This window comes from Centroberyx affinis, unplaced genomic scaffold (genome assembly GCF_046629955.1).
Source record: "Centroberyx affinis isolate AG114_WGS23_722 - 3 ecotype Tasmania unplaced genomic scaffold, CSIRO-AGI_Caff_v1 ptg006820l_1, whole genome shotgun sequence".
Taxonomy (NCBI): Eukaryota; Metazoa; Chordata; class Actinopteri; order Beryciformes; family Berycidae; genus Centroberyx; species Centroberyx affinis.
The window spans coordinates 39,879-64,676 of record NW_027283461.1 but is presented as its reverse complement, the minus strand read 5'-3'; the positions used below and the strand labels follow the sequence as shown (position 1 = coordinate 64,676).

The 24,798-nt window shown below is 41.3% G+C and overlaps 1 protein-coding gene and 1 pseudogene across 1 annotated transcript; both read right to left on the bottom strand.

The window, feature by feature from the left end:
- Window positions 1-3: 3 nt before the first annotated feature.
- On the bottom strand, window positions 4-9,465 carry LOC139639119 (ubiquitin-protein ligase E3A-like; the record flags this gene model as incomplete). Its single annotated transcript, XM_071513195.1, has 7 exons — window positions 9,184-9,465; window positions 8,362-8,406; window positions 7,666-7,970; window positions 5,267-6,519; window positions 4,972-5,116; window positions 3,552-3,757; window positions 4-56 (listed from the first exon to the last, which is right to left on the bottom strand). Coding segments are annotated over exons 1-7 (2,084 nt in total), but the record flags the coding sequence as incomplete, so codon positions are not given.
- Window positions 9,466-12,966: 3,501 nt separating this feature from the next.
- Window positions 12,967-24,167, bottom strand: LOC139639118 (probable ATP-dependent RNA helicase DDX4; annotated as a pseudogene).
- Between the last annotated feature and the right edge of the window lie 631 nt (window positions 24,168-24,798).

The following is a 24,798-nucleotide window of genomic DNA, read 5'->3' as shown; positions in this document are numbered from 1 at the left end:
TCCTCCTCCACGCTGCCCTCGTACTCCAGCAGCTCCTTCAGACTCTGGTACAGAACCTGCGCAACACACAGTTAGGCACAATCAGGCTGTGTACTCATTAAGGCTGTTATAATGAATTTCAATATTCAAATTTCAGTCGATTTCAGTTGTAAAAAAAAAAAAAAAAAAAAATATCGCAATGAATTCAAACCCCAACCTGCCCTTTGAATGCGTCAAAAAACATTTATTTATTTTACAGCAGACTGCATGCTATGAATCTACTCAGGCTGGATCTGTTTAGAATGCATTGTCCGTTCATTGCACCCTGCTTTGTGTCAGCATGTGCAGGGAGGAAAGGATGGGACCTAGAATACAGCCCTGCATGACCCCACAGGTTACAACTTGGGAGGGAGAGGAATAATTACCTATTGAGACTTTGCATGTTCTATTAGAAAGATGAGACCTGAGCCAGTCTAGTGTCGTATTTCAAGGTGGTCAATTAGAGTTGCGTGATCAACTGGGGCGGCAACTAACGATTATTTTCATTGTCGATTAATCTGTCGATTATTTTCTCGATTAATCGATTAGTTGTTTCGTCTATAAAATGTGAGAAAATGGTGAAAAATGTGGATCAGTGTTTCCCAAAGCCCAAGATGACGTCCTCAAATGTCTTGTTTTGTCCACAACCCAAAGATATTCAGTTTACTGTCATAGAGGAGGAAAGAAACCAGAAAATATTCACATTTAAGAAGCTGGAATCAGAGAATTTTGACTTATTTTTCTTAAAAAATTACTCAAACCGATTAATCGATTATCAAAATAGTTGGCGATTAATTTAATAGTTGACAACTAATCGATTAATCGTTGCAGCTCTAAAAGCAACTCAGTGTTGCAGAATTAAAGGATTCTGTTGGTGTTGGTGTGAAAGTTAGCCTTATTTTTCAGATTGGCATCCCTCCCTTTCGAAATTGCTGGGGGTTTTTTACCTTTAGATTTAATGAATATTTTAGATGTCCTGCATTTTACGTAATTATCCTCACTTTTGAAAACGGCATCATAGTGGAGACCATACGAGCTCGTTATCAGTAGCTCCAACTAATTTGTGGGACGATTGTGTGGAATTGTGTGGACTAAGCGTTATTGTTATTGTTCCACAGACTATTTTCAGGCAGATAAACACTGAAGTAACCATGCAGGACGTAGCGATTGGTGAGAAGTGACATGTAAAGCGGGACTTCTGATGTAAAAAAAAACAAAAAAACAACCTCTCAGGTGAAAGTGAGTGTGCTCATTGATTTGAACAAGACTAAGAGTCTAACAGTCAAAACCTTGAGCCAGGAACTACTCTTCATTCCCAAATAAAATCTACCAATATGTGGGGTTGAAGACTGCATTAAGTCTTTTAAAATCTGAAAGGAGACTTGCAGCTTGCTGACCTTTCAATTACACTCTGCCTTACGGTATTGTCTCTTTAAGGCGCGAGTGTGCTCATTTAGCCGGGGCAGTTTAGATTTAGTCAGACTTTTCAATTTTGTAAGGTGCAATAATGTCAAGAATATTAGAGCAGGAGCTGTTAAAAAGATGAACTAATTCCTCAGTATTTTGTAGAGAAGCAGAGGCAGAGGCAGCAACAGTGCAGAGTGATGCCCAGAAAATCCTCAGAAACCTTGCGGGAACAAACCAGGATATACCGGTTTGAAGTAGGAGGGGGCAGTTGAATATTTATGTAAGTGCTGGCATTATGGTCAAACATTAAAAAAGCCTAAATACTAAACATTATGGAGTCTAAAACCATGGGAGAACACAAAGTCAAGTGTGTCGTCTTGTATGAGTGGGCCCCAGAACAGACTGACAGAGAGTAAAAGATTCAGTAAGATTCATAAACTTGGAAGCAAGGGGCAGCACACAGTGCAATCTCCATGTAGTAACACACAGTCATACATGGGCATAATAACCTACAGGAGTTCAGAGAATTTGTGAATAAAATTGCCATTGGGCTTGAGGCCTATGAACTAGACCAGGGATTCTCAACCTTTTTCATATCAAGCACCCCTAATTTAGTCCACATTAGAGCCACGGACCCCCATTTAATAAGATTTTGTCTCCAAAATCTGAGAATATTTTTTGATATGATTTTGTCCAGAATTCCATGACTGTCTGTATTATAGGCAGAGAGATAACAGTGAAACTATGATCAAAATAGTCATTCTTCTCCATTCTCCAATTGTGTTCACTTCAACTTTAACAAATCATCAATTTGCTGGGGACCCCCTGGAACCCCCTCAAGGACCCCTGGTGGTCCCCGGACCCCACGTTGAGAACCACTGAACTAGACCACACAGTAAAGGGACTTTACCAGTGATTAAAAATATGAACTTCAAATGAATTAAAATTACCAATGGCGATAAGATGACATTTACAACAAGATTTGTGTATGACAGCTAAAGCCCCACTGCTACCAGAGAGAGGGGGGACATGGAAATGGGAATAATCTGGAGGAGTAGCCTCAATCAATGAGTCTCCAAGCCCCAGCCAGGTTTCTATGGCCATAACAATTCTAAACTATTAGCGGAGATAAAATTGAGGCATATAAAAGACTTATCAGAGAGGGATCTTTATTCAGTAAAGCAATATTTAAAGGTGCAAGGTCAGGGGCAGAGAAAGGAACTGTAATGAGGATAGGTCATGTTCCTAGTACTAGACGTGGGTAGCACTGCGGCGGGTGTATGTCCACTTCCAAGGACAACAGGGATGGAAAATGTCTAGAGATGTCCCGATACCATTTTTTTTAACAGCTATATACTAATAACCCTGTATGGATGTGATATGATTGCTATCATTGTTGTATGGCCTGGCTCAGGTTAAACCCTTTGTAAAACATGAACAAATACATACAGAGAATGAATGCCATAGAACTTTATTATCTAGTTTGTCATAACTGAAAAAGAACATAAATAAATAAATCTAGGAATAAATAACAATTCCTTTGAAAAACTGTTAAAGTGCAGCCACAATTTAGTAAAATAAAAGACGTTTAAAATTTTAAATAGTACAGTAACAGTATAAATGTATTATATAAGTATAGATTTCCGGGAAAACGGACGTTTTATCCGGGTGAAACTACTTTAAAGTTGATTTTTTTCAGGGCTAATAAATTACGTGATATCGGATCGGTGCATAGACTCGCGTACTCGCCGATACCCGATCCAGCATTTTAGGCTGTATGGGAGGCATTTCAGATACTGGTATCGGTATCGGAACAACTCTAAAAATGTCTCGTTAGGGCTCGGTCTGACTGAGGAGGACGGGCAGTTACTGGCTGAGTGTCAGTTCATCATTAAAACCCCAAAGTTCCTAGCAAAGAGCATAGCACCCCAGATGCAAACCATCCTGTCTGTAGGCATCCTTCCTTGATCAAAACAAGTTTTCAATAAAATCCAGACCTGTAGATGCAAGGATTCAAATAAGGTATAGAAACAGGTAATGGACTTAGGTCAGACGGCGAAGCTTGGCTCCAGAACAACATTACTTGTGCATCATTCCCCAACACTGAGGGATTTAGTGGTTCCTACCGGGTTGGAGTCAGCCAGGTCCCTGAAAGTCCCTTTCTTGCCCATCAGCTTCCTGTAGACCACCATGGGGAAGTGGACGTCCAGGATGCAGTTGTTGTAGATGGCCAGGCCCAGAACGATGCCGATCAGCGTGTACTGGCCCTCGTTCTCGAACGAGGAGGAGTTGAACCAGAAAAGCTTGGTGCGCTCGTCGTATGTGAACATGCCTGCGGGACAAGATTGCATGTCAATCACATTAGGAGTGTAAACATACTCCTAAAACCTAACTATATTTCTCAATATCACAACATAAAATAACAAATGTATGTACAGTGGAATTTTTAGCATGGGTGAACGCACTGGGAATGGAACCTGTAATGCTGACAGTGTTAGCGCCTTGCTCTACTTGTACTAGCGCTGTGACATTGACATTGACATTCGATAATCGATAAATTACCGAACGCATTCATTGATTGCCATATTCGAACATCAAAGGGAACGGTCGATATTGGCTATCCAATTGTATTGCCGATTTTGATCACTCAGTTTCACGTGAACAAAATAGCCAATACAATTAGTAGTAGTAGTAATAGTTCTAAACAGGAAACGAAACTTAAATAAGTTGTAAAATGGCTACTAACATTCGTCCCGCAGCAGCAGGAGCACCCATGTTAATAAATCTTATTAAATGAACTGCTGTTGTCAGTCTTTCTGTCAAAACCTTGACTATATTGCCCTCTAGTGGACGTACCCAGTATAACACTAGAAATACATTACGTTATTGATAAAAAAAATATATATCAGGAATGAACGATTTTGAAAAAATATCTAATTGCGATTATTTTGACTGATATTGCAATTGCGATATGATTTGCGATATTAGAGGGAATGATAATTTTTACATCATTATTCTCATTTTCATTGAAAAAACGTATTAAAATGATTATGGTGTGATGCGGGGATCTGTACCAAACAAAGATGTTTTCTTAAGTCTGTAGAATATGATGTGTAGGCCAGGACATCTCTGCAGCACGACAATAATATAATATACATATTTAATTTAAAATGGTATTTTGACACACATTTCGCCTTTAACAAATATTGCACCTCCTGCGATTTGAAAATTGCAGTAGGCCATATTGCGATTTCGATAAAATTTCGATTAATTGTTCAGCCCTAACATATATAGTTAAATATTGATAATTATCGATTTTATATGGATTGCATATTTAAATATTTAAATAGTTATTTTTGGTCGATGTCACAGCCCTAACTTGTACAGCTATAAACAATCTAGTGGGGATGAACACTGTCCATGTGAATGGATGGTTCCCACAGTCTGGCCTTTAATAAACAGCTTGTAATATAGGGCCACAGCATCACAGCTGTGATATCTGGTGTTGATTTCTTTCTTTTAAACTCCTAATATTTGGTTTCCTACCAATATCTGGGTTGAAGATCTCCTCCACCACAAGCTGAAAGAACTCTTTGGAAACACCTCCTTCATCGACACCTTGCTCTCCTTCAAACTCCACATAGAGCTGCTTCTTCAAGTCTGCAGGATTCTCCATCGCTATCATTTCCAGCTACAGAGACAGAAGAGAAACAGTGAAAGAGTGCTTCAAAATTAGAAAGTGTGCTTCATTAATCAGTGCAATGTGTCCCAAATGTAACCAAAGTACGTAAGGAAGGAGCGGGAAATTGGATTTAGAGAATCGGCATGTGGACACACATACCCTGACCAGGGCATCATCGATGATGTGGTCTCGGCGCACTTTGAGCCTCAGGTAGGGGTTGAGCTGCTGACCCTGCACCAGGCTGTAGAGCACGGTGATGCGGCGCTCGCTGTACATGCGGATGCGGTTGTCGTAATACAGGCCCAGGTTCTTGGTGACGGCGTTGAGGATGAAGGGACATGTCATGAAGGAGAACTTGTTTTCTGTTTCCACTTTAAAGAAAGTGTAGTCCTTATCCATCTCCAGCACCTCGTTCAGAGGCTCATTGACAAACTCCTCGAAGGGGATGAGCGGCCGGCGGCAGTCATTGGTGCGGATCCCCAGCTCCGTCTCCAGAGGGTCCACCCGCGGGCCCTTCTTGTTGCGGCGCTCCTCGCCGAGCAGCTCCTGCAGGGTCAGCTCGCTGGACTCGGGGATGGGCTCCTCGTCCTCTTCCTCGTTGTGCTCCGTGTCCAGGTCGCCGCCCAGCACGTTTGCATAGTAGACGATCTTCAAGCACTTGGTGGACGCTACCACTGCGTCGTCGTCGTTGACCAGGTTGCGGCTGTTGAACTCGTTGCTGATCACCTTGTACGTGATGAGCTGCTGGAAGGTCTCCATCATGCGCCGGATCTGCTTGGCACTGTAGTGAGACCACAGGCGCGCCAGCTTGGCCAGGGCCGCCAGCGGTAGCTTGCTCATGGCCTTGCAGAACTGGGGAAGGGCGATCTCCAGGTACTCTGGGCTGTGGAGGTTGCTGTTCTCCATCACTATGACAAACAGGTTTAGGTAGTTCGGGTCTCGCGAGTACACATTGTGGTACGTCAGGTCGCACTCTACGTTGGGCGACAGGTAGACCAGCGCGTTCAGGAAGGCCGCTTCGATCTTCTCATTGGACAGCAGGCGCTCGTACACCCGCCGCACCGCTTCGATGTCCACCGACACCTCGTCGGGGCCCAGCTTTTGGACGTCATTGTCCCCCGAGGAGCCCTCTCCGAGCCTCGACGTGGAAGAGGAGGCGGGGGAGTCCTCCTCCATAGCTGTGGTGGAGCAGGCGGCTGCCTCCTTCTCATCCTCGTCCTTGTCCTCATCCTTACCTTGGAGGGACTTGAGCTCCTCCTTGGTGTGAGGTTTGGACCTCCGGAAGCTCTGCACCAGGCCCTCGGCACTGGAGAACACTCGGCCTATTACTCGGATCAGAGGGGAGTAGTCCTCCTTCTCTCCACAGATGTCCAAGATCTCATACACTTTCTCCTCTGTCAGGTAAATCACATCTGAGCACAAAATCAGACATTATATGGTTAAAAAATGAAAGGAAAAAAAAACAACTAATTGACATGTCATGGCAAAACTTCCATCCTGCTAGAAATTAACATTTGTGAAAATAAAAATATTACGCCAAGTGACAATTCGCCCTTAAATAGTTTGTGTTATTCTTTTTTATCTTGGACAGTTTTATCAATATTTGTGATCCTAACTTCAATCCAATCTTTGATGTCATGAAGTAACACTTTCAGGGGTGGCTTCTCTGACAATAACTAGAAAGAGTTAGTCACTAAAGGGCAGTTTATAGTACAGAGATTTATGATCGTCACCACCGCTTATGATCATATTCTATCGTCGGTCGCAATGACATGTTGTTTATACTTCCAGCGACAGGCGATCTGTCATCGTTGCGCCCATCGCTGACACTTAAATTGGATTGAACTTCGACCCAATCGCTGGCTCAGTTGTCATGACAACAGTATGGAACTCTCTTATCCTAGCGTCGATTGATTCCCTGAGCTCAAATTTACTAGTTTACCATAAAGACGATCAGGACCCCGAATAAATGAAAGCTGCTTGTTAAGTAGATAACAGATAAGTAGATAACAGCTGTGTACTCTGTGAGGATTTCTATAGCCTACTAGTGAGAACATCACCAGAAGACATAAAGATTGTGAAGTTTTTAAGCGGGTAACTTGAAAGCACTCGACTGAGTTACTTTTAATAAAGACTAACTTAGTAAAGTAACTAGTTGCTATTTAGAACTATAGTAACAAAGTAAGACAACTGACTGAACCTCTGCGATGTGTTCTATAATCACTCTACTGTTTATACTTTTTATGAGCAACAGCATCCAAAATCAAAGTTGAGCAATGATGGAATGTTGGTGATTTTTTGTAGCGATGTGCATCGGGCGATCATAAATCGTTGTACTATAAACTGACCTTAATTCAGAAGCTACAGCAAGTGTCACTAATAATCACAAATAAGAGTCTTCGCTCTATTATTTTAGCATTAGGACAAAATTATTTCTGCATATATGTAGAAATTAAGATTAAACTGTCCACAGTCCTGAATGGTATGGCAATAACAGCGCATTCCGTTCCATTTCATTCATCAACAATGTGTGCTTGACGATTCCGGTGTTAACTGACCTTTGAAGTCGTCCCTTACAGAATGGACGTCTTTATGGTTCATTTTCCTGTTGCTGCAGGCCGAGTTGTTGTGAGCGCTGCTCTCCAGGTATGCCGAGGTAGTGCCTTTCTTCGAGGGATGGGGGTCACACAGTTTGGCATTGACCTTGTAGAGCTCCAGGGCCTTGACCGCCGCCGCGTTGTTGTCCATGCGGTGGAAGCCCATTGAGGAGGCACACCACAAGTTAGAGCACGAGTCATTTCCACAGCCCTCAGTTAACTGGTGGTAATAGCGCTCTATTAGATGTTTGGCAGCTGCTCGCTTCCTGCATTCAGAGGTAAGGCACAACACGTTACGAATGTTGAGGGGATCCTATATGTTATCCTACATCATGTACTTTTCAGAAAACAATGCGTGCATCAAATACTGTTAAATTATTATCACTCAGCCTCAACAGCACTGAGCAAAGAAATGCTCACTGATACTGACAGTCAAAATACATGTAAATGTGTAGCACAAAAACAGACAGTGACGTGGGAAAATTTGATCCATGTTGACAATGGGGAAACGTATTTCTGAAAACACTTAGTTCAGACCAGACTAACACAAACCTGGTCTGATTGGGCCTATTGGTGTGATGGGACAGGTTCTAACCCATGCTCACAAGCATACCTGGTATAGGATATGAGTTTGATGATGTCTTAAAAATGACTTACATTCGGCTTGCTTCTGGGTTTTCTATTTCAGGCTCCTCGTATTCTCTAATTGAACAAACAACAACAACATGAATTGCAACAGACATCAACTTGTCCTCTGTTGACATGATATCCATAACAAATAGCAAATTAGCTCTGTGCTGGTTGCAGTACGAACTGAGAAAAGATTCGCCTAGGTGGTGTTAGCAGCATATTATTGACACTATTGTCAGAAATTGCGTATGCCATGCCAGCTTCGCGAAAACGACATGCTAACTAGTCAGCGACATCACAACCCGTGTCTGATACAAGCAACCCGGCTAACCTTGCTTTGATTAGGGTCAATCAATGATAGCAGTGCACCCGGGTAGCTAACTGTGTGGCTAACCTTAACGTACTTAGTACACACCGTTACTAACTTAACATCACTATACACCCCGACCCAAGAAGGGCGATCGAGCTAGACAGTCAGGAAAAATGTCCAGTTCCTCATCAGTCGCTCTTCAACGTACCGCTACATGTAGCTAAATTGTCTCTAACTCGCTAACTATACGCTAGCCAGCACAACTAGGAATGACGTTGAATTGTTAGCTAACGTGAGCTAAGCTAATATGGCAAATGCTTGCTAACTCGTTGGCCTTATTTCAAACGTTATTGAAGCAGACCTATCAAAGTAGCCGCATCTTATTTATAATACATGCTTGCTAGTGACTCCAATTGCAAAATATAGTAAACAAAAATATTATAGCAATAGTTATTAGATAGCTAACTGTAGCGGCTAGGTAGCTAACACTTGCAGCCGTCCTCCTAGCATCCCCGACTCTTTCCTCTTGCCGTCCCCACCTGTCGGGTCCTCCTGCGGGGCTTATCTCGGCCTGTGGTGGCGCACACTCACAGTCCTCCTTCTCGTCGGAATTCATACGAGACTTTATCCTCAGTTGTTTGTTATCCTGTCGGTGTTTATGAATGCACCAATTCCTCCACAGAGTGAATGCAACTTGAACAAAACGCGCTATTGGATCTATACGCTCCGGGCGATGTTGAACGATTTTCAATTAAAAACTTCATTCACGGCCTTTCTACTACATGCTCTTTTCCCTGTCTTACGTTTACAGCCATCTTGACTTCACCATCAGCCAACGGTCGGACCCACTTCCCACAATGCACTGCTGTGTACTAACCAACCCAGACAAGCTGCTCTCCTCATAAGTCCCGTTACCTTCAATGGAACAGACGTCTATGGAGTGAGTCTATCATAAAGTTTCCATAGTATACACTTATCAGTAGTCAGTATGTGTGCAGTATGGTCCAGAAAAACTGTTTAGAAGCACTAATAGGAAAATGCACACAATACTACAGACTCTAGGGCCAACAGCATGACCCCACACCTCCTGGGTAATGGAGTGCACACACACAAAGGGCAAAACAGATGAAACGTGATGTTGAAAAGATATAAAAGAAAGGGAAAGGATAAAAAAAAATTTGAATCTACTGTGGATTTTTTCTTCTTATTGCAGTTAAGTGTGGGGGCCCTTATTGAAGTTCAACTACAAAACGTGGGATAAAGAGCCTGCAAGTTCTGGACTCACCTGGTTCATCCTACCCATCTATTATAATCAATTTAATGGAACAGTTGAATGAATTTTAATTGACTTGTTATTGAATGCTTGTTTATTATATTATTGCCAATAACACTGATATTTATTGTTTGTGTTGCATTATAAATGTTAATCGGCCTATATTAATGTCTATAATATTACCTGAATCAATATACTATATTCTTTTGGCAACGTGTTTCTGTCCTGTCATGCTAATAAAGCAGATATTAACTTTCTGAGAGAGAGAGAGAGAGAGAGAGAGAGAGAGAGAGAGAGAGAGAGAGAGAGAGAGAGAGAGAGAGAGAGTTAGTTTGAAAGTTAAAGTTTAAGTTAAAGAGAATAAGTTCATTCATGGTTAGGCCACAGTTACCCATGTCAGACCACTGTCCAATCACACTAAACCTTAAAAAAAATCACTTAATCCAGTGGTTCTCAACGTGGGGTCCGGGGACCACCAGGGGTCCTTGAGGGCATTCCAGGGGGTCCCCAGCAAATTGATGAATTGTTAAACTTCATTATTTTGTCATTTTAGAATGACTGTTTTGATCATAGTTTCTCTGTTATCTCTCTACCTACAGTACAGATAGTCATGGAATTCTGGACAAAATCATATCTGACAATAAAAAAAAATATTCTCAGATTTGGGTCCGAGAGACAAAATCTCATCAAATGGGGGTATATGAAAATATGAAAAATTTTGAGAATCACTGCAACAATTAATGAAAACGTCACACTGTTCTCTTGCACCTTCATATAAATGGACATCAAACAGCCAACAGAACACACAAATTGAAACCATGATTTAAGATTTATTTTTTATTTTTTTTACTACATTTAAGGATGATCAAGAAAGTATTAATACAGAAACCTATTCGCTGACAAATATCTTCAGGAAAATAGCAACATGGGCTGATCTCAAACAAATAAACAATAGAATAAAAAAGACATGACACCCCCAATCAAAAATGGAAATATTTGGAAAATGTATTTCGAACAATTATATAAGAACCACGACCACGAGCTCAACAACACTCAAAATAACTGAATGGAACAGCTTAAAAATATTGAATCAAGCATAACAGGAAAACCAAATCAGCTCAATGACAAGACTAAAACCCTCAAAGAACTAAAAAAAAGCTAGTGGACCAGACAGCATCAATAATGAAATATTGAAATTCAAAACTGGCTTCTTCCCAGAGATAATGGAAACGAAGGCCTGATTAAACCTGATTATTGATTTAAAAATGGTGATAAATTAAATCCCAACAATTACCGAAGTATCACTATAACCAGCAACCTTGGAAAATTGTTCTGCAGCATTATGAATACAAAAATAACAAACCTCCTGAATGTAAAGCAGACCAAATTTACACTCTTCATACACTAATCAGAAAGCATGTTCACTGAAACAATAATGTTATTAGTCGTTATACTGTTTATACATTATCCTTCCTATCTCGTTATTGCTATCAATTATTATTATTGTTCCTGTTTGATGTACTATTTCTTTTTGCTTGTTTTTTTTTGCAATTTAAGAGCTTTAGCAACACGTCATGCTAATAAAGCTCATTGGAGAGAGAGAGAGAGAGAGCAGGTGGGGATGATTGACAGCTTGGATTTTATCTGAGTTCGTCTATTTTATGCAGCAAGGACATTTTTTTAATTTAATATAATGACAAAGTAGCTATCGTTTCTTACATAAGCCCTGAAAGGCAAGGTACAACTAGAAATAACCGCCTCGCTGTTACATGCCTCCGCCAATAAACTTTGTTTTATCATTGCAAGGACAGTCTTTATTTATTGAACATATATAATTAATGTGATTATTAGGTCAACTTAAAGGATTTTGGTGTCTGCAAAACCAAGTGACAGCACTTCCACCGTTTCTGTAGAATGACCCAAGATCGTTTTCTCAGCTACAGTGGTAGGCAAAACATTATGATGTCACAGTGAAGTTGACCTTTGAACTTTTGGATATAAAATGTCATCACTTCATTTCATCCTATTAGACATTTGTGTGAAATTTTGTCATAATTAGCGTATGAATTCTTGAGTTATGGCCAAAAACATCTTTTGTGAGGTCACAGTGACCTTGACCTTTGACCACCAAATTCTAATCAGTTCATCCTTGAGTCCAAGTGGACATGTGTGCCAGATGTAATGAAATTCCCTCCAGGCGTTCCTGAGATATGACGTTCATGAGAATGGGACGGACAGACCTGAAAACATAATGTCTCTGGCCATGGCGGCATAAAAGAGGCATACACAGAGGCTTAAAAAAAAATAAAAAATTGCCCTGATGAGCACAGAAATTAAAAAATGAGTTCCTTGTTTTGGGCTTTATTGGTCTATTGAATTTGAACACTCAAGTTACACGTTCTGGCCTTTTAAATGCTGTAATGAAGATGTTCAAGACCGATCTCACTGCCAACTAAAAACAACGGGGTCAAACTCCATTATTCAATTTCTGATGTTTTGGTTATACCTTTATTAGTGTCAACCGATGTCTTAATAGGATGCCTGTCTAACAGGTGAACCCAGTAAACCAGATCATAGGAACAATGTACATATCATGTAAGAAAAGGACAGAAAAGGACTTTTTAATTGCACTTGACCTTAAAAATTGACATACCCACTATAGTAATGGAGGAAACTAGGAAACAGGACTAACACGGTTACTAAGCATCAAACAATGAGCTGTTTCAAAAAAACAGTTGAAAATTATCTGTTAATGAACATCTGATCATGGACAAAACATTTTTTCATGATACAAGAAAAAATAAACACCATCTTTGGAAAATTTGGGTACTTTTAAAATATCCTGGTCATCAAGTGCAACTGGCCAAGATGGCACTCCATGAATATTATTAGTATTATTAGTTTTGCATCTGTTCCTCACCATCTGGTTTGAATGGGAAGAGAGCAACAAGGAAAAGCACAAACAAAACATAACAAACAATCCTTTTTTAAACATTTATTTTAAGAAAGGAGTATGAAAAACAATATATATTGGACTGTCACACAGGGCAAGTCAAAGGACGACTAACAGTAATCCTTGTAAGTAAAACAACTCAAACAAATACATGCAGGTTGATCAAAAGTCAAAACACAACAAGCAAGTATAATACTGAAACAATTATTTAAGATTTCTTAAATTCACATATTCACGATTAAGATTCTTTTTAACCCAATGGTTTTTCACTGCAAACAAAATCTGCAAAAGTAAAATAAGGTCAGTGCTGTGTGGGGTGCTGCCGGTCTATTCCCACTCTTCATCATCAGCTGCAGTCGGAGCATGCCGGCGGCTCTTCACACTGTTGTGGTTTTGGAAAGATCCCCCCTGAGGACAGAGGACAGCATGAAGACAGCAGACAGCAACAAGGCTTTCAGAGGAAAACGGGGGCTTGGTTCCGCTCAGACGGGCCAGGTGGGGGGGGGGAGTTACCTTCCGAGAATCTGTGGAGGCAAACACCTTCCCAGAGGGGTTGAATCCCGCACCGTGGGAGCTGACCGCCGACTCCTCCAACCAGGAGGGCACTTCCTGCTGTGCCTGTCGATCACATTCAGACCAACAGAACCCATGAAGGCTGACATAACGTTGAGTAAGCGCTTGGCAGAAGCGTTCGGGCCACCTACCCTGGAGAGGGACTTTGACGAGGGAGCCGGCCAGTTGTCCGTCCCCCTCCGGGTCGTAGAAGGACACGGCCCTCCCGGTGTTCCCGCAGCGGCCGTTCTCCCGATGCGGTGGACGTACTCGTCGATGTTGTTGGGGAGGTCGAAGTTGACCACGTGCTGCACGTCCGGTATGTCCAGACCTCGGGCGCTACGGAGGTGGCTACCAGGACCGGACATCTGCCTGAACGGAAATCTCCCAGCGCCTGCTCTCTCTCCCGCTGCTCACGGTCACTGTGGAACACGGCTCAGCGTCAGGCGGCTCGTTTGCATACAGCACACCGGAAACGAGGACACCGGGTGCACCGCTTACCCGTGAATACTGGTGGTCGAGACCTTCTCCTGGCACAAGAAAGTGGCAATGAAATCAGCTTGTCTCTTGGTCTCCACAAACACCATGGTGCGCTCACTCCTGCAATCAACACCGAGTTCACTTCAATAATATCAAAACTGGAACGTGATCAGCCTGACTGACCGATTATGAGACACCAGCTGCCAAGAACTGACATCAAACTGTAATATAGGCTAGCATCAGTGTGTTATTCACTCCTGCAAGTATAGGGTTAGACAAATGTCCTGTTGGATGGAATAAGCTGCTTTCAACACAATATGAAAGTAGTTCGGTATTTGAACCCTGGGCCCAAATAACATGTTTTCATCATGATCCCTGTTAGTAGAAACCAGAGCTTCACTAGCTGCCTGCTCCGCCCGTCTGGTAACACCGGGCTGCCCCCTCCCACTCTACTGCAATACAAACCTAGGGGCATACGTGAGAGTCTTTGAAAACTATGATAAACATTACATAAAACACGATGTTAACCAGTGTATCATACTGGTGTCTGTATATTATCTTGGAAAAAATTGTATAAAACCGAGCTTTCCATCAGCAGTTATTTTTGGAGACAGTGGCATTCTTCTCTCGTGGAGCTTACACCGGCTTAGGAGGTAGTGCGTCTTTGAGAAAAAATAGTTCCTATCCAAATAGAACACAACTATTGACAATTTTTTCATGATAATATACTGACACCTGTATGATTATACTGTGAGCGTCGTGTTTTGCAAAACAAGGTTTATCATAAAGACTGTCTCATATGCCCCTAGGTTTCTTTGCAGTTGAGTAGGAGGGGGCAGCCCGGTGTTACCGGAAGGGCGGAGCAGGCAGCTAGCAAAGTTCTGGTTTTTACTAATAGGAATCATGAGGGAAAACGTTATTTGGGCCCAGGGTTCAAAATACCAAACTATCCATTTAAGAAATGTGTTCTACTGACACTACACTACACTCTCATTCCCAACTATGACACTGCCTGAACAGCTAAGTATGCATCAGTTTTGCTGAGAAATGCTGAGGTATTTTCATCACGTCATAGATTAGAGACATCCAAGTGTGGGGGGAAAAGAGGGGGACAATAGGAGGATTTCAACAGAAAATTTGAAATAGCTGCACATTAATATCACACAAATGTGCAGTCATTTCTGATAACTCTCTAAAGCTGATGATGACCCTGATGAAAGGCCACAAGCCGAAACGCGTTGGTCTAACAATAAAGTTGTTTTATATACTACAAGTGTTGCTGGAGTTTGACCTCTTTAAACTCTCTAAAGCTCAAACAGAACTGAACTACAGAAGAGAAATCTGGTGGAAATTGCTTAAATTAAGTTGATCGTTCCCACTCTTCCCCCCTTCTTCTATTTTTTGTACTAATCCTCAAATGTTCCTATTGTCCTTTTAAGATCCTTGATCCTCAGAGCACTAACCTGGATTTATAAAGGTTAAATTAAAAATTAAAAAAGAGAACAAGTTTAATTTATTAACTACAGGGTCCAATACTATTTCTCAAACACCAAGTCTAAACAAGTTTAATATATTAAACTTGTGCTCTGGCAGCAGATTGAGAAGATTCAGAACATTGGAAGGCTTGAGGTCTAAGGGAGCAGTGGAGAAACATCACCGGTGGTCTTGAGGAGGTCAAGGAGCTGCTCCCTCTTGGAGAACTTGGTGACCTGGACAAATGTCTGTTCCACATCACTGCAGGCTCCGCCCACCACACCCACAGCCAGGAACAAATAGTCCGTCTTCAGGAAGTCAGCTGCATCCTATAAAAACACACAGTGATAGATATTCTCACACACACACAATCAGCTGGTTTTCAGCAGCTGTCCTGGATCCAATGTGAAGGTTGGTCCATAGAGGAACAGACCTCTGGATGTCCTCAGGGTAGGTGGCACTGAACATCAGGGTCTGACGCTCTTCTTTGGGTGGCATACCAGGGGAGCCCACCAGGCGGCGCATGTCAGGCTCAAAGCCCATGTCCAACATCCGGTCCGCCTCATCCAGCACCAAGTAGCGCAGCTTGCTCAGACCCACCTGAAGGCAACAAGCCACAAATGATTTATAGTTAAGCCTGGAGACAAAGGCTGTACAGCTTCACTGCTTTCATGTGACCAACGAGAGACAATAACAGTTTACCTTTCCTCTTCCGATCACATCCAGCAGCCTCCCTGGGGTCCCACACAGCACATTGCATCCCTTCTGGACTTCACGGATTTGGTGTCCAGTGCTGATTCCACCATAAACCACTACAGGACGCACACAAGTCCTACGACAGTCAGAGGAAAGAAAAGATTAGAGCCAAGAGAATGTACAAATTATTATTCAGTTACAATATCTTTCATCTGCAGAGCGTATACATTTCCCAGTGCTAGCCAACTACAGGGTCTAATAACTATTTCCCAAACACAAAGTCTAAACAGACCCGTGAGCAAACTTCTGGCCTCCATGTAAATCTGGTTGATGAGCTCCCTGGTCGGGGCCACGATGACGGCCTCAGGCTCCTGCAGCTCACTGTAGCGACTGGCCGCCACGCCGTCCGACATCAGCTGCTGCAAGATAGGCAACAGGAAGGCGGCCTGGAGGGAGGAGAGGCATTAAAACCCTACAAGCAGAAGCTAACTTCAGGCCCGCTTGCCGATCCTCCGGGGGCGTTCTCACCGTTTTGCCGGATCCCGGTCTGGGCACAGGCCATGACGTCTCTGCCGGCAGAGATGATCGGGATGCCGTGCTTCTGCACCGGGGTTGGCTTCACATAGCCGGACTTGCTGACATTCTTTTTTAGGGACTCGCACAATGCTGCCTCTTCAAAAGTCTGAAGATAAACAGGTTTTTATTGTTATCAATTGTTGTTATTGTTATATACCAACTGATGGCTACAAAACTCTGATCAGAAGCCATTTGCATGTTAACTTCCTGCAGCAACTTGTGCATGTAAGGCTAGGTTCACCCCGGCTGTGTAACAGCAGCAAAGCGTAGCCCACTTCCTCTCAGCGCTCATGTTCATGGGTCAGACTGTTCACACCGGCTGTGGAGTACTCGTGGCTCACAATCTGCAGCGACGGTTTCGGTTCCTAGTCTATTTTCTCTGCGCACGTATTTCACAGGAAAACACCATATAAATAGATGGTCATATCTGCATTATATCAACACACAAGCACAAATATATTAAATCATCAACTCGGCAGTGTCTTCACTGTTGATTAATCCGTGTGCACTGATGCAAGTTTTAAACCTACATTGTAGGATGACAATCCATCTGGTTTTGAATTATCACTTGCCTTTTGAAAATTGGGTCTGTTATTAAATTGCCACATTTTACAGGCTACATGATTTATTTAGGCCCATGTTATCATTTACAGAGAGAGAGAGACAAGACAACTCTGTAATCCCTTCTTTAACTTTGCTTAGTAAGCACATGTACCACAAATACCTTTTTTTGTCTGTCTTGTCATGCCAATAAAGTAGAGAGGTAAAGGTTAAGTTAGAAAGAATAAGTTCATTCATGGTTAGGCCACAGTTACCCATATCAGACCACTGTCAAATCACACTGAACCTTAAAAAAAACCAAAACACTTAATCCATCTGCAACAATTAATGAAAACGCCACACTATATTCTCTTGCACCTTCAGAGAGAGATCTAGGTCCTCCTAGGTTTTCCTAAAGATTGCCTGATCACAAGTCACGACTGACTGAGAAAAATCCTAAAACGATTTTGATACACAAGTCTGTGAAGAAAGGGAGAGTGAAGAAGCTGGAAGATTAATTATGTCACTTCCTGATGTGGAAAAGTACACTGGGTTGTCAGCATTGTGTCTACAAGGACAACATTAAAAAAGATGAGACTTTGGTGGCTATTGGTGCAAAATTTAAGTAGCCTACAGCCTGTTTCCACGGGGTATTTCTCCTCCTGTAGAGCAGGAGAGCTGCTGGCCGGCTTGGAGAAATATGATTCTGGTGTGAACAGCCCAACTGTGACTCATGCACGATAACGCGGTACTCAGTCGCTACACGTCCGGTCTGAACCAGGCGTAACTTATGTAGATGCTCTGACAACTTACCATGATGGCCTGCGGTGGGTTGCTGCCACTAACATCCACCATGATGTCATCATACTTGTCAAAGTTAATACCCGACTCATAGTGGGAAAAAATGGAGTCTTCATCCTCAGGGAGGGGTGGGGGAACATACGTCACCCTCGGTCCTGAGGTTGAGAAAACACAAAATACTGATGTGGTGCTGGAAAGACAGAAAAGCATACAACCAAGCCTTGATCATATAGCAGAAATGTTGAGTATGTTGACAGTGAATGGTTCATGTACGTACTATCATCATCGCCTGCATCTTTATTCTCCCCTGCAGATCCTATTATCAGATACAGAAAACCATTACATCTGTGGCATGCTTCAAATTAATCACTGAATGCCAGCTGACAAGATGAATATCACAACCTTTAGCAAAGACCTCTTCATCTTTCCCACGGTAACCTGCAGCAACAGACAAGAGGAGTCAGTGGACTTTTACTGACCAAACAATTATTCATTTGATGCCTAACTTATGATGGTGCATTTACCTCCACCAAAGCCTCCTCTTCCACCCTCCTCACCACCTTAAACAGATTAGGAATCGTTGCTGATTGGCAAGATCACTTTTTCCACTTGCTTTAGTTATTACTTGCATAGCAATAAATTGCATTTTGGAAAAAATGCAAAAAGTTGGCACTGAGCCACTTTAAGATGAAGTTATCAAAAAAACATTGATGCTCGATTTCCAACCTGATATTGAAAATTCAGAATGTTCATTTTTAACCCTTATGAATGCAGAAGGGTGAAAAGCTCTTAAATCCTTCTCAAAGTACATCCAGCTTAAAGTTGTTTAAAACAAGTTTGTGCTTTATCAGTTAGCAAAATCTGAGAAGGTCTTGATGTTTCCCAACTTCACTCAATACAACTCCACAAGCATTGTTGAGAGAACAGTTTGTACACTATAGTAACTGGATTGAGTAAAGAAATACCTTGGTGAAAACCTCCCCTGCCTCCTCTTCCTCCACGGCCTCCTCTAAACCCTGTTCAGTAAAAATCAGTTTCCAACAGGCATATACAGCAGTGGATAAAAAGCATTCCTTTGTGCTTAATTACAACTTCAAGATCATACAGTCAAGTTAAAAACAACAACTGTATTACACACTGGGAAAAACAAAAAAAAAACGCCTACCATTTTCACGCCCTCCATCATCTTCTCCTGTAAAGGTCAGCTTGTTAATAGCAACACAACTAGTTCCACTCAAACCAGAAATTATTACACTGAGCTGAGAACATCAAACCAATCATTCAATGGATCCAACTGTCTCAATGTACAAACACTCAAAGACATTACCATTGAAGTCACCTTGGTCTCTACTGCCAAATCCTTTGCCGCCCCCTGGTGGAATAAACGTACTAATGTCACGACACAAATAACTGATTTAAACAAAAGCAGAAAAAATTGAACATACATAATTGTGGGGTTATATCGACATATGCAGTTTGTGGCAGCCTGCCACAATATTAGCACTGACTACAATGGTTTTTTTTCTTTTCACTATTTAATTGTAGAGCTGCGTGTAGCGCATTGATTCGCTCAGCCCCTACTTGCTCTGCGCGCGCGCTCTCTCTCTCTCTATCGCTCTCTCAACGGACCTGTCTGTGCGCCTCTCATTGCACATGCGTTTTAACTCTGACTTTGCTCCCTCAATCCAGATTAATATTGAAAAATATGTTCAAAGAAGGAAAAGGACTGGTCCTGAGGAGGAGCAGGGACAGTCTGGACCAGAGGAGCTGCTGAGCAGTAAAACAGAGTAGATAATGGAACAATGTCAAAGGCTAGTAATTTAACGATGTAAAGATACAGGTGAAATTGACAGCACAGAGATGTAAAAGGGCAGAGGGTCAGAAAAGCAGATCTCTCTGTAAAAGGGGCCTCATTTCTATTCTTCTGTACCTTGTAGACAAAAGCAAGCAACAAACAGAACAGTGTAGCACATAGCACTGTTTATATTTTTAAGTTATGTTATCTTTGACACAAAGTACTTGAAAGGGAGCACTTTAGATATATACAGGTTAGTTATTTGTTTGACAAATGGAACTATTTAAAATGGAGTACATTAGATACTTTTTCAGTCATCCAGGTAATGGGATCTTTTATTGATAATAGCCTATATATTGACAATATAAGAGAACACAAGAATAAAAAGATCACCCCACCCCCCCCCCGGCCAACTCACCTACCACCACAAATAGATTTGAATTCTGTGAGAAACACTGTGATACTAACAGATGATAGTAACACTGGCTGCTTACTTAACATATGTATAAACATAACATCAAAAAGCAGTATTATTGGTATACGTATATATGCAGTATATAACAATGAGAGGGATATATATATACATGATGTGCAACTGTGCATCTTATTTATCTTATATAACAATTCTACAGAAGGCCATATAAATATTACCAGCTGTCCCTTTCACAAAATTTGAAACTATTTAGAGCTGGCTAGACTGTGTACACAACAGTCTTAGCTCGATAAAGGACTACAATTTCCATGTAGTGCTGTTGGTGCAGCTGGCTCTATGTGATAAAAATGCTTTTGTGTTAGATCATAACCAACTGTACAGCATTTTACAGGTTCCCCAAGAGTAATGCACAGTGTATCAAGCTTGCACCTTAAGATTAAATTTCTTTCAAACAGCCATGCCGGGTATTAGGATACAAAGGGCTGTTAGGGAGCACATAGCTAGCTTCTCTGTCAACTTGGTGCTGAGGAAAGAGTGACAGTGGAGCGAGAGTAATAGTGTTAGAGCACAAGCGCTGTTCTGTCTGTGTGACTGGTCAAGAGTTGGCGAGCCTTATGGGTATTGTAATTGGTGTTATGGAAACCTATGTGTGAAGTGATAAAAAAAAGCTTATATTTCAACACATAGGTTGAAACATTTGCAATCATTGATGATCGCAATCTCATAATAACTAGAGTCTTATGGAGCTTCACCCTGTAAAAGATATTAAGCCTACTTAATACAAATAGGCTGTAATCGCAATAGAATGAAGTTAGACGGGTGGCTAACATGGGCAAAATAACTTGTTGAACCATAGACTTGCTAGTTCTATAGGAATATATATATATATATATATATATTTTTTTTTAAATAAACAACATTCACAAGTTGTACGGCACTCTGATAATAATATTAACCAAATGAATGAGCTCAGATAATTGAAACCCATTCATTAACAAAAATTCTTGGAGCTAAATCCGAGGGGTATCTGGAACTAGGATAAAACTGTCTGAGCAACATAAATTTTGATTTACAGTCAATGTTCCATTGAGATCTGATCCAGCTGCTCTGGCAGACTTCTTTAACATGCTCAAGCTTAGTTTGGGCAGCAAAAATCTTTTCTAATGAAAAATAGCTCTTTATGAATAAAATAACAGAGTGTGGTTTATTACATTTTGGGGATATTACATGCAAGTAATATTAGCTCGTCTTACCTCGGCCTCCTCTACCTCTGAAGCCATCTGCTCCTGCACTGTTCCAGACTTCTCCATCTAAGAGGAACAAGTCAGAGGATCAATGACAACCAGGATTCAGCCACTGCAACCAGACACCACTGAATATAATGCTGCCAGCACTTACCATTCCCATTCTCATTCCCTGCAAAGCATATGTCAAAGCATTATTTCATTTCAATGTTTATTAGGGACAGATACATAGACATAGAACATTTAAACGAAAATAGTCTAATGTCACATATCATAACATTAAAATAAGGTTATGTACAACACTGTTGGAGTTAAGCCTACTTCTTCACATCAGAGTATTGCCGTAGCCACCTACTTTACTACATTCCTTTGTTAGACATTTATAGCCCACTGTGTGTTATAGCATGACTTTAAACATGAGATGCATGGGCACCTGAAGAGAATGAACTCTTAAATCCTCCTCCTCTCCCTCTGCCCCTGCCTCTTCCACCACGACCTGGAGAAAAACAGAAGAAGAAATTCCCACTTGGTAAATGTCATCTAGGGTGTAAATTTCTAAGAATCAATGCTCATCCTTTCCACACTCACCACCTTCGGCGTTCCAGGAGCCTCCTTGATTGCCTAAGGACACAAATATAATCATCCTAGCATTCTGCTTCCCAACACCCTTACCCCCAATGTTATATGAGGTCTTTACATGCTAAAGGACAATATTTACAACATTACAAATCAAATGTGAATGTACAAGCAGTATAAAAGCTTTAAATATACTGGCCACGCAGCCACATGGCAATCACAATAATGTTATAAATAGTAAACCTACCACCACTTGAAGTCTGGCTGGTTGTAGTAGTTTCCTGTAAACATGGGTCAATTGAAATCATGTGTGGTAAGCCACCACACATGATTTCACTAGAGGTTATATATGGTTATAACCACAAAACTTGAGTGAAGAGAACAGTCATTCCACTGTTTGTCATGGTAATTTGGCTAGTACAGCATAAAATGTTGATTATCGAAGTTTAAGGGTTAGTTGCTATGGTGACAACACAAGTCTGGGCATTAAGGCCGTAAAGTGTGTCACACTTGCTTGAAAACTGTGCAGATGTGTCTGTTAGCAAACTGTCCAAACTCAACTGAAAGCTGACGTTAGCGATGAGGTTAATGTAACTTTATCAAAGAAAGTACTTCTCTCTCTTCCCTTCTTGTTAACATCAGCATATTAGCAAACCTAGCTGGTAAGCATCATTAAACAGGTACCTTTAACATAATATAGGCCCTTAAATGCTAAACTAATGTAGTTTAACCTACCTTTAGTGGAGAAGAAAAGTTAGCATTCTAACTTCAAACAGCTAATGGACATCGGAAAAACAGATTAACTCAACTATAAATAGTCTACTTCTACTCTCTGTGCACTACTTAAAAAGACAGTAGCTTGTAAAAGACCATGACTTAGTGGTGGCATGAGTGACAACTTAATTCAGCTGCAAGTAGCCTCCGCCAGTTTTCCACTGCTTTGGTTCTTGCTGCAAAACCTCTCACCTCTGCAACTAATCTTAAACAATACTTAAGCAATAAGCGATTTCAGACCCAATAACCAACCCTGAAACTAATGTGTGCTACGTGGAGATTTCTGTGAGACGTAATGATATAAACAAATAGCCACACATGCGGGCCAGCTGTGTTGTTGTTTTCTCTTCTTTTCTAAAGCTTGTTGTCAAATTCAGCCCGACTCAAAGCTCCTCCCGACCCATTCAGTTGCTTTTGCTTTTTTTTTTTTTAAAACTAGCTTGTCTCCTCCCTCGCTGTTTGAAAGCGGCGCTCTCCCCCTCCCATCCCTGAAAAAAAATTATCATAATGGCAGAATCGATGAAGCGAGCAAGTAAACTTGTTAAACTAGTAAACTTGCTACCTACCTCTTCACTTGTCATTGTGGGACATGTAACCTTCAGCGGGAGAAGAATCTGGCAAAGCGAGACTGGTAATTCTCCATAGGTACATTTATTTTAGCCATTAGCCTGTATGCACGGTTTGTCCTTAGGGGCTCCTGTAGCCCAGCAGTTTTGCTGTGTGTGTGTGTACACAAATGTGTTGTGGTTTCTGTCACCCTCTAGTGGTCAGAAAATCGCTTAGTGTAGATTTAAGTCGGTTTATACCAGTGATTCTCAACCTTTTTTATATCAAGGACCCCAAATGTAGTACATATAAGAGCCACGGACCCCCATTTGATGAGATTTTGTCTCTCCGCCTCAAATCTGAGAATATTTTTTATTGTCAGGTATGATTTTGTCCAGAATCCCATGACTATCTGTATTGTAGGTGGAGAGATAACAGTAAAGCTATGATCAAAACTGTCATTCTTCTACATTCTCTAATTGTGTTAACTTCTTGTAAATGAAATAATGGTGAAGTTTAACAATTCATCAATTTGCTGGGGACCCCCTGGAACCCCCGGTGGTCCCCGGACCCCATGTTGAGATCCACTGGTTTATACAGAAGGTAGCCCAACGACACACAAAAAAATTGTCCGCTGCTCCATCCATCCAGGAACATTGACTTGAATGGAAAAGACCATTCTATTCATTCAAGTTCTGTGGTTATAACTAAAATGTTGGACTGAATTAGGGTTTGACTGATTTTAATTGTTATTAATGTAATGTTTTTTTTATATAGTAAATTAGCTTACCTCTTCCTGCCACTCATCCATTTTTCTCCTTCTGTAAGTAAAGACAACTGAAGTCATCATTCACACACTAGAATTTAATTAGAATTGGTTTACACTGCAATGCACTGGCTCCAAAAAATGTCAACATGACAGCGATGCAAACCCAATCTTTTGGCTTCAAAACAGCCCTTCAGAAACCTAGGGGTGAAGTCACACTCACTAGTCCATTCTAATTCCAAAGGTTGAAATTATATTTAAATGAATGTCGCTTGGTGGATTAACGTTGCATATGTGCTCGACTGAAGAGTGTGCGCATACCTTTGTAGATATTAAAAATGAAAATTAAATTGCCTGCTTTGTGAATGCATTTTGGCGCGACTTCTCCATACAAGAACGTCACGTAACGTTAGCTACCGGGCTAACACTATGGGTGGGGGCTATCTATGAAACGTTAGTGTTTTCTATAAAGATGACTAAATGGGGGACTGAAATTCTTGTAGACGAAATTCAAACAATGAAGACCTTGAACTTAACTATAAGCGGATCTACTATAAGCGATTTGTTAATTAACCAGATAGAGCTAAGTTACCATATTTTCTTGACCGAAGCAGCCCGCCATGAGGTTTTTTTTTAGCTAACACTATCTATTGGCTAACGCTAGGTTTCTAAAGCT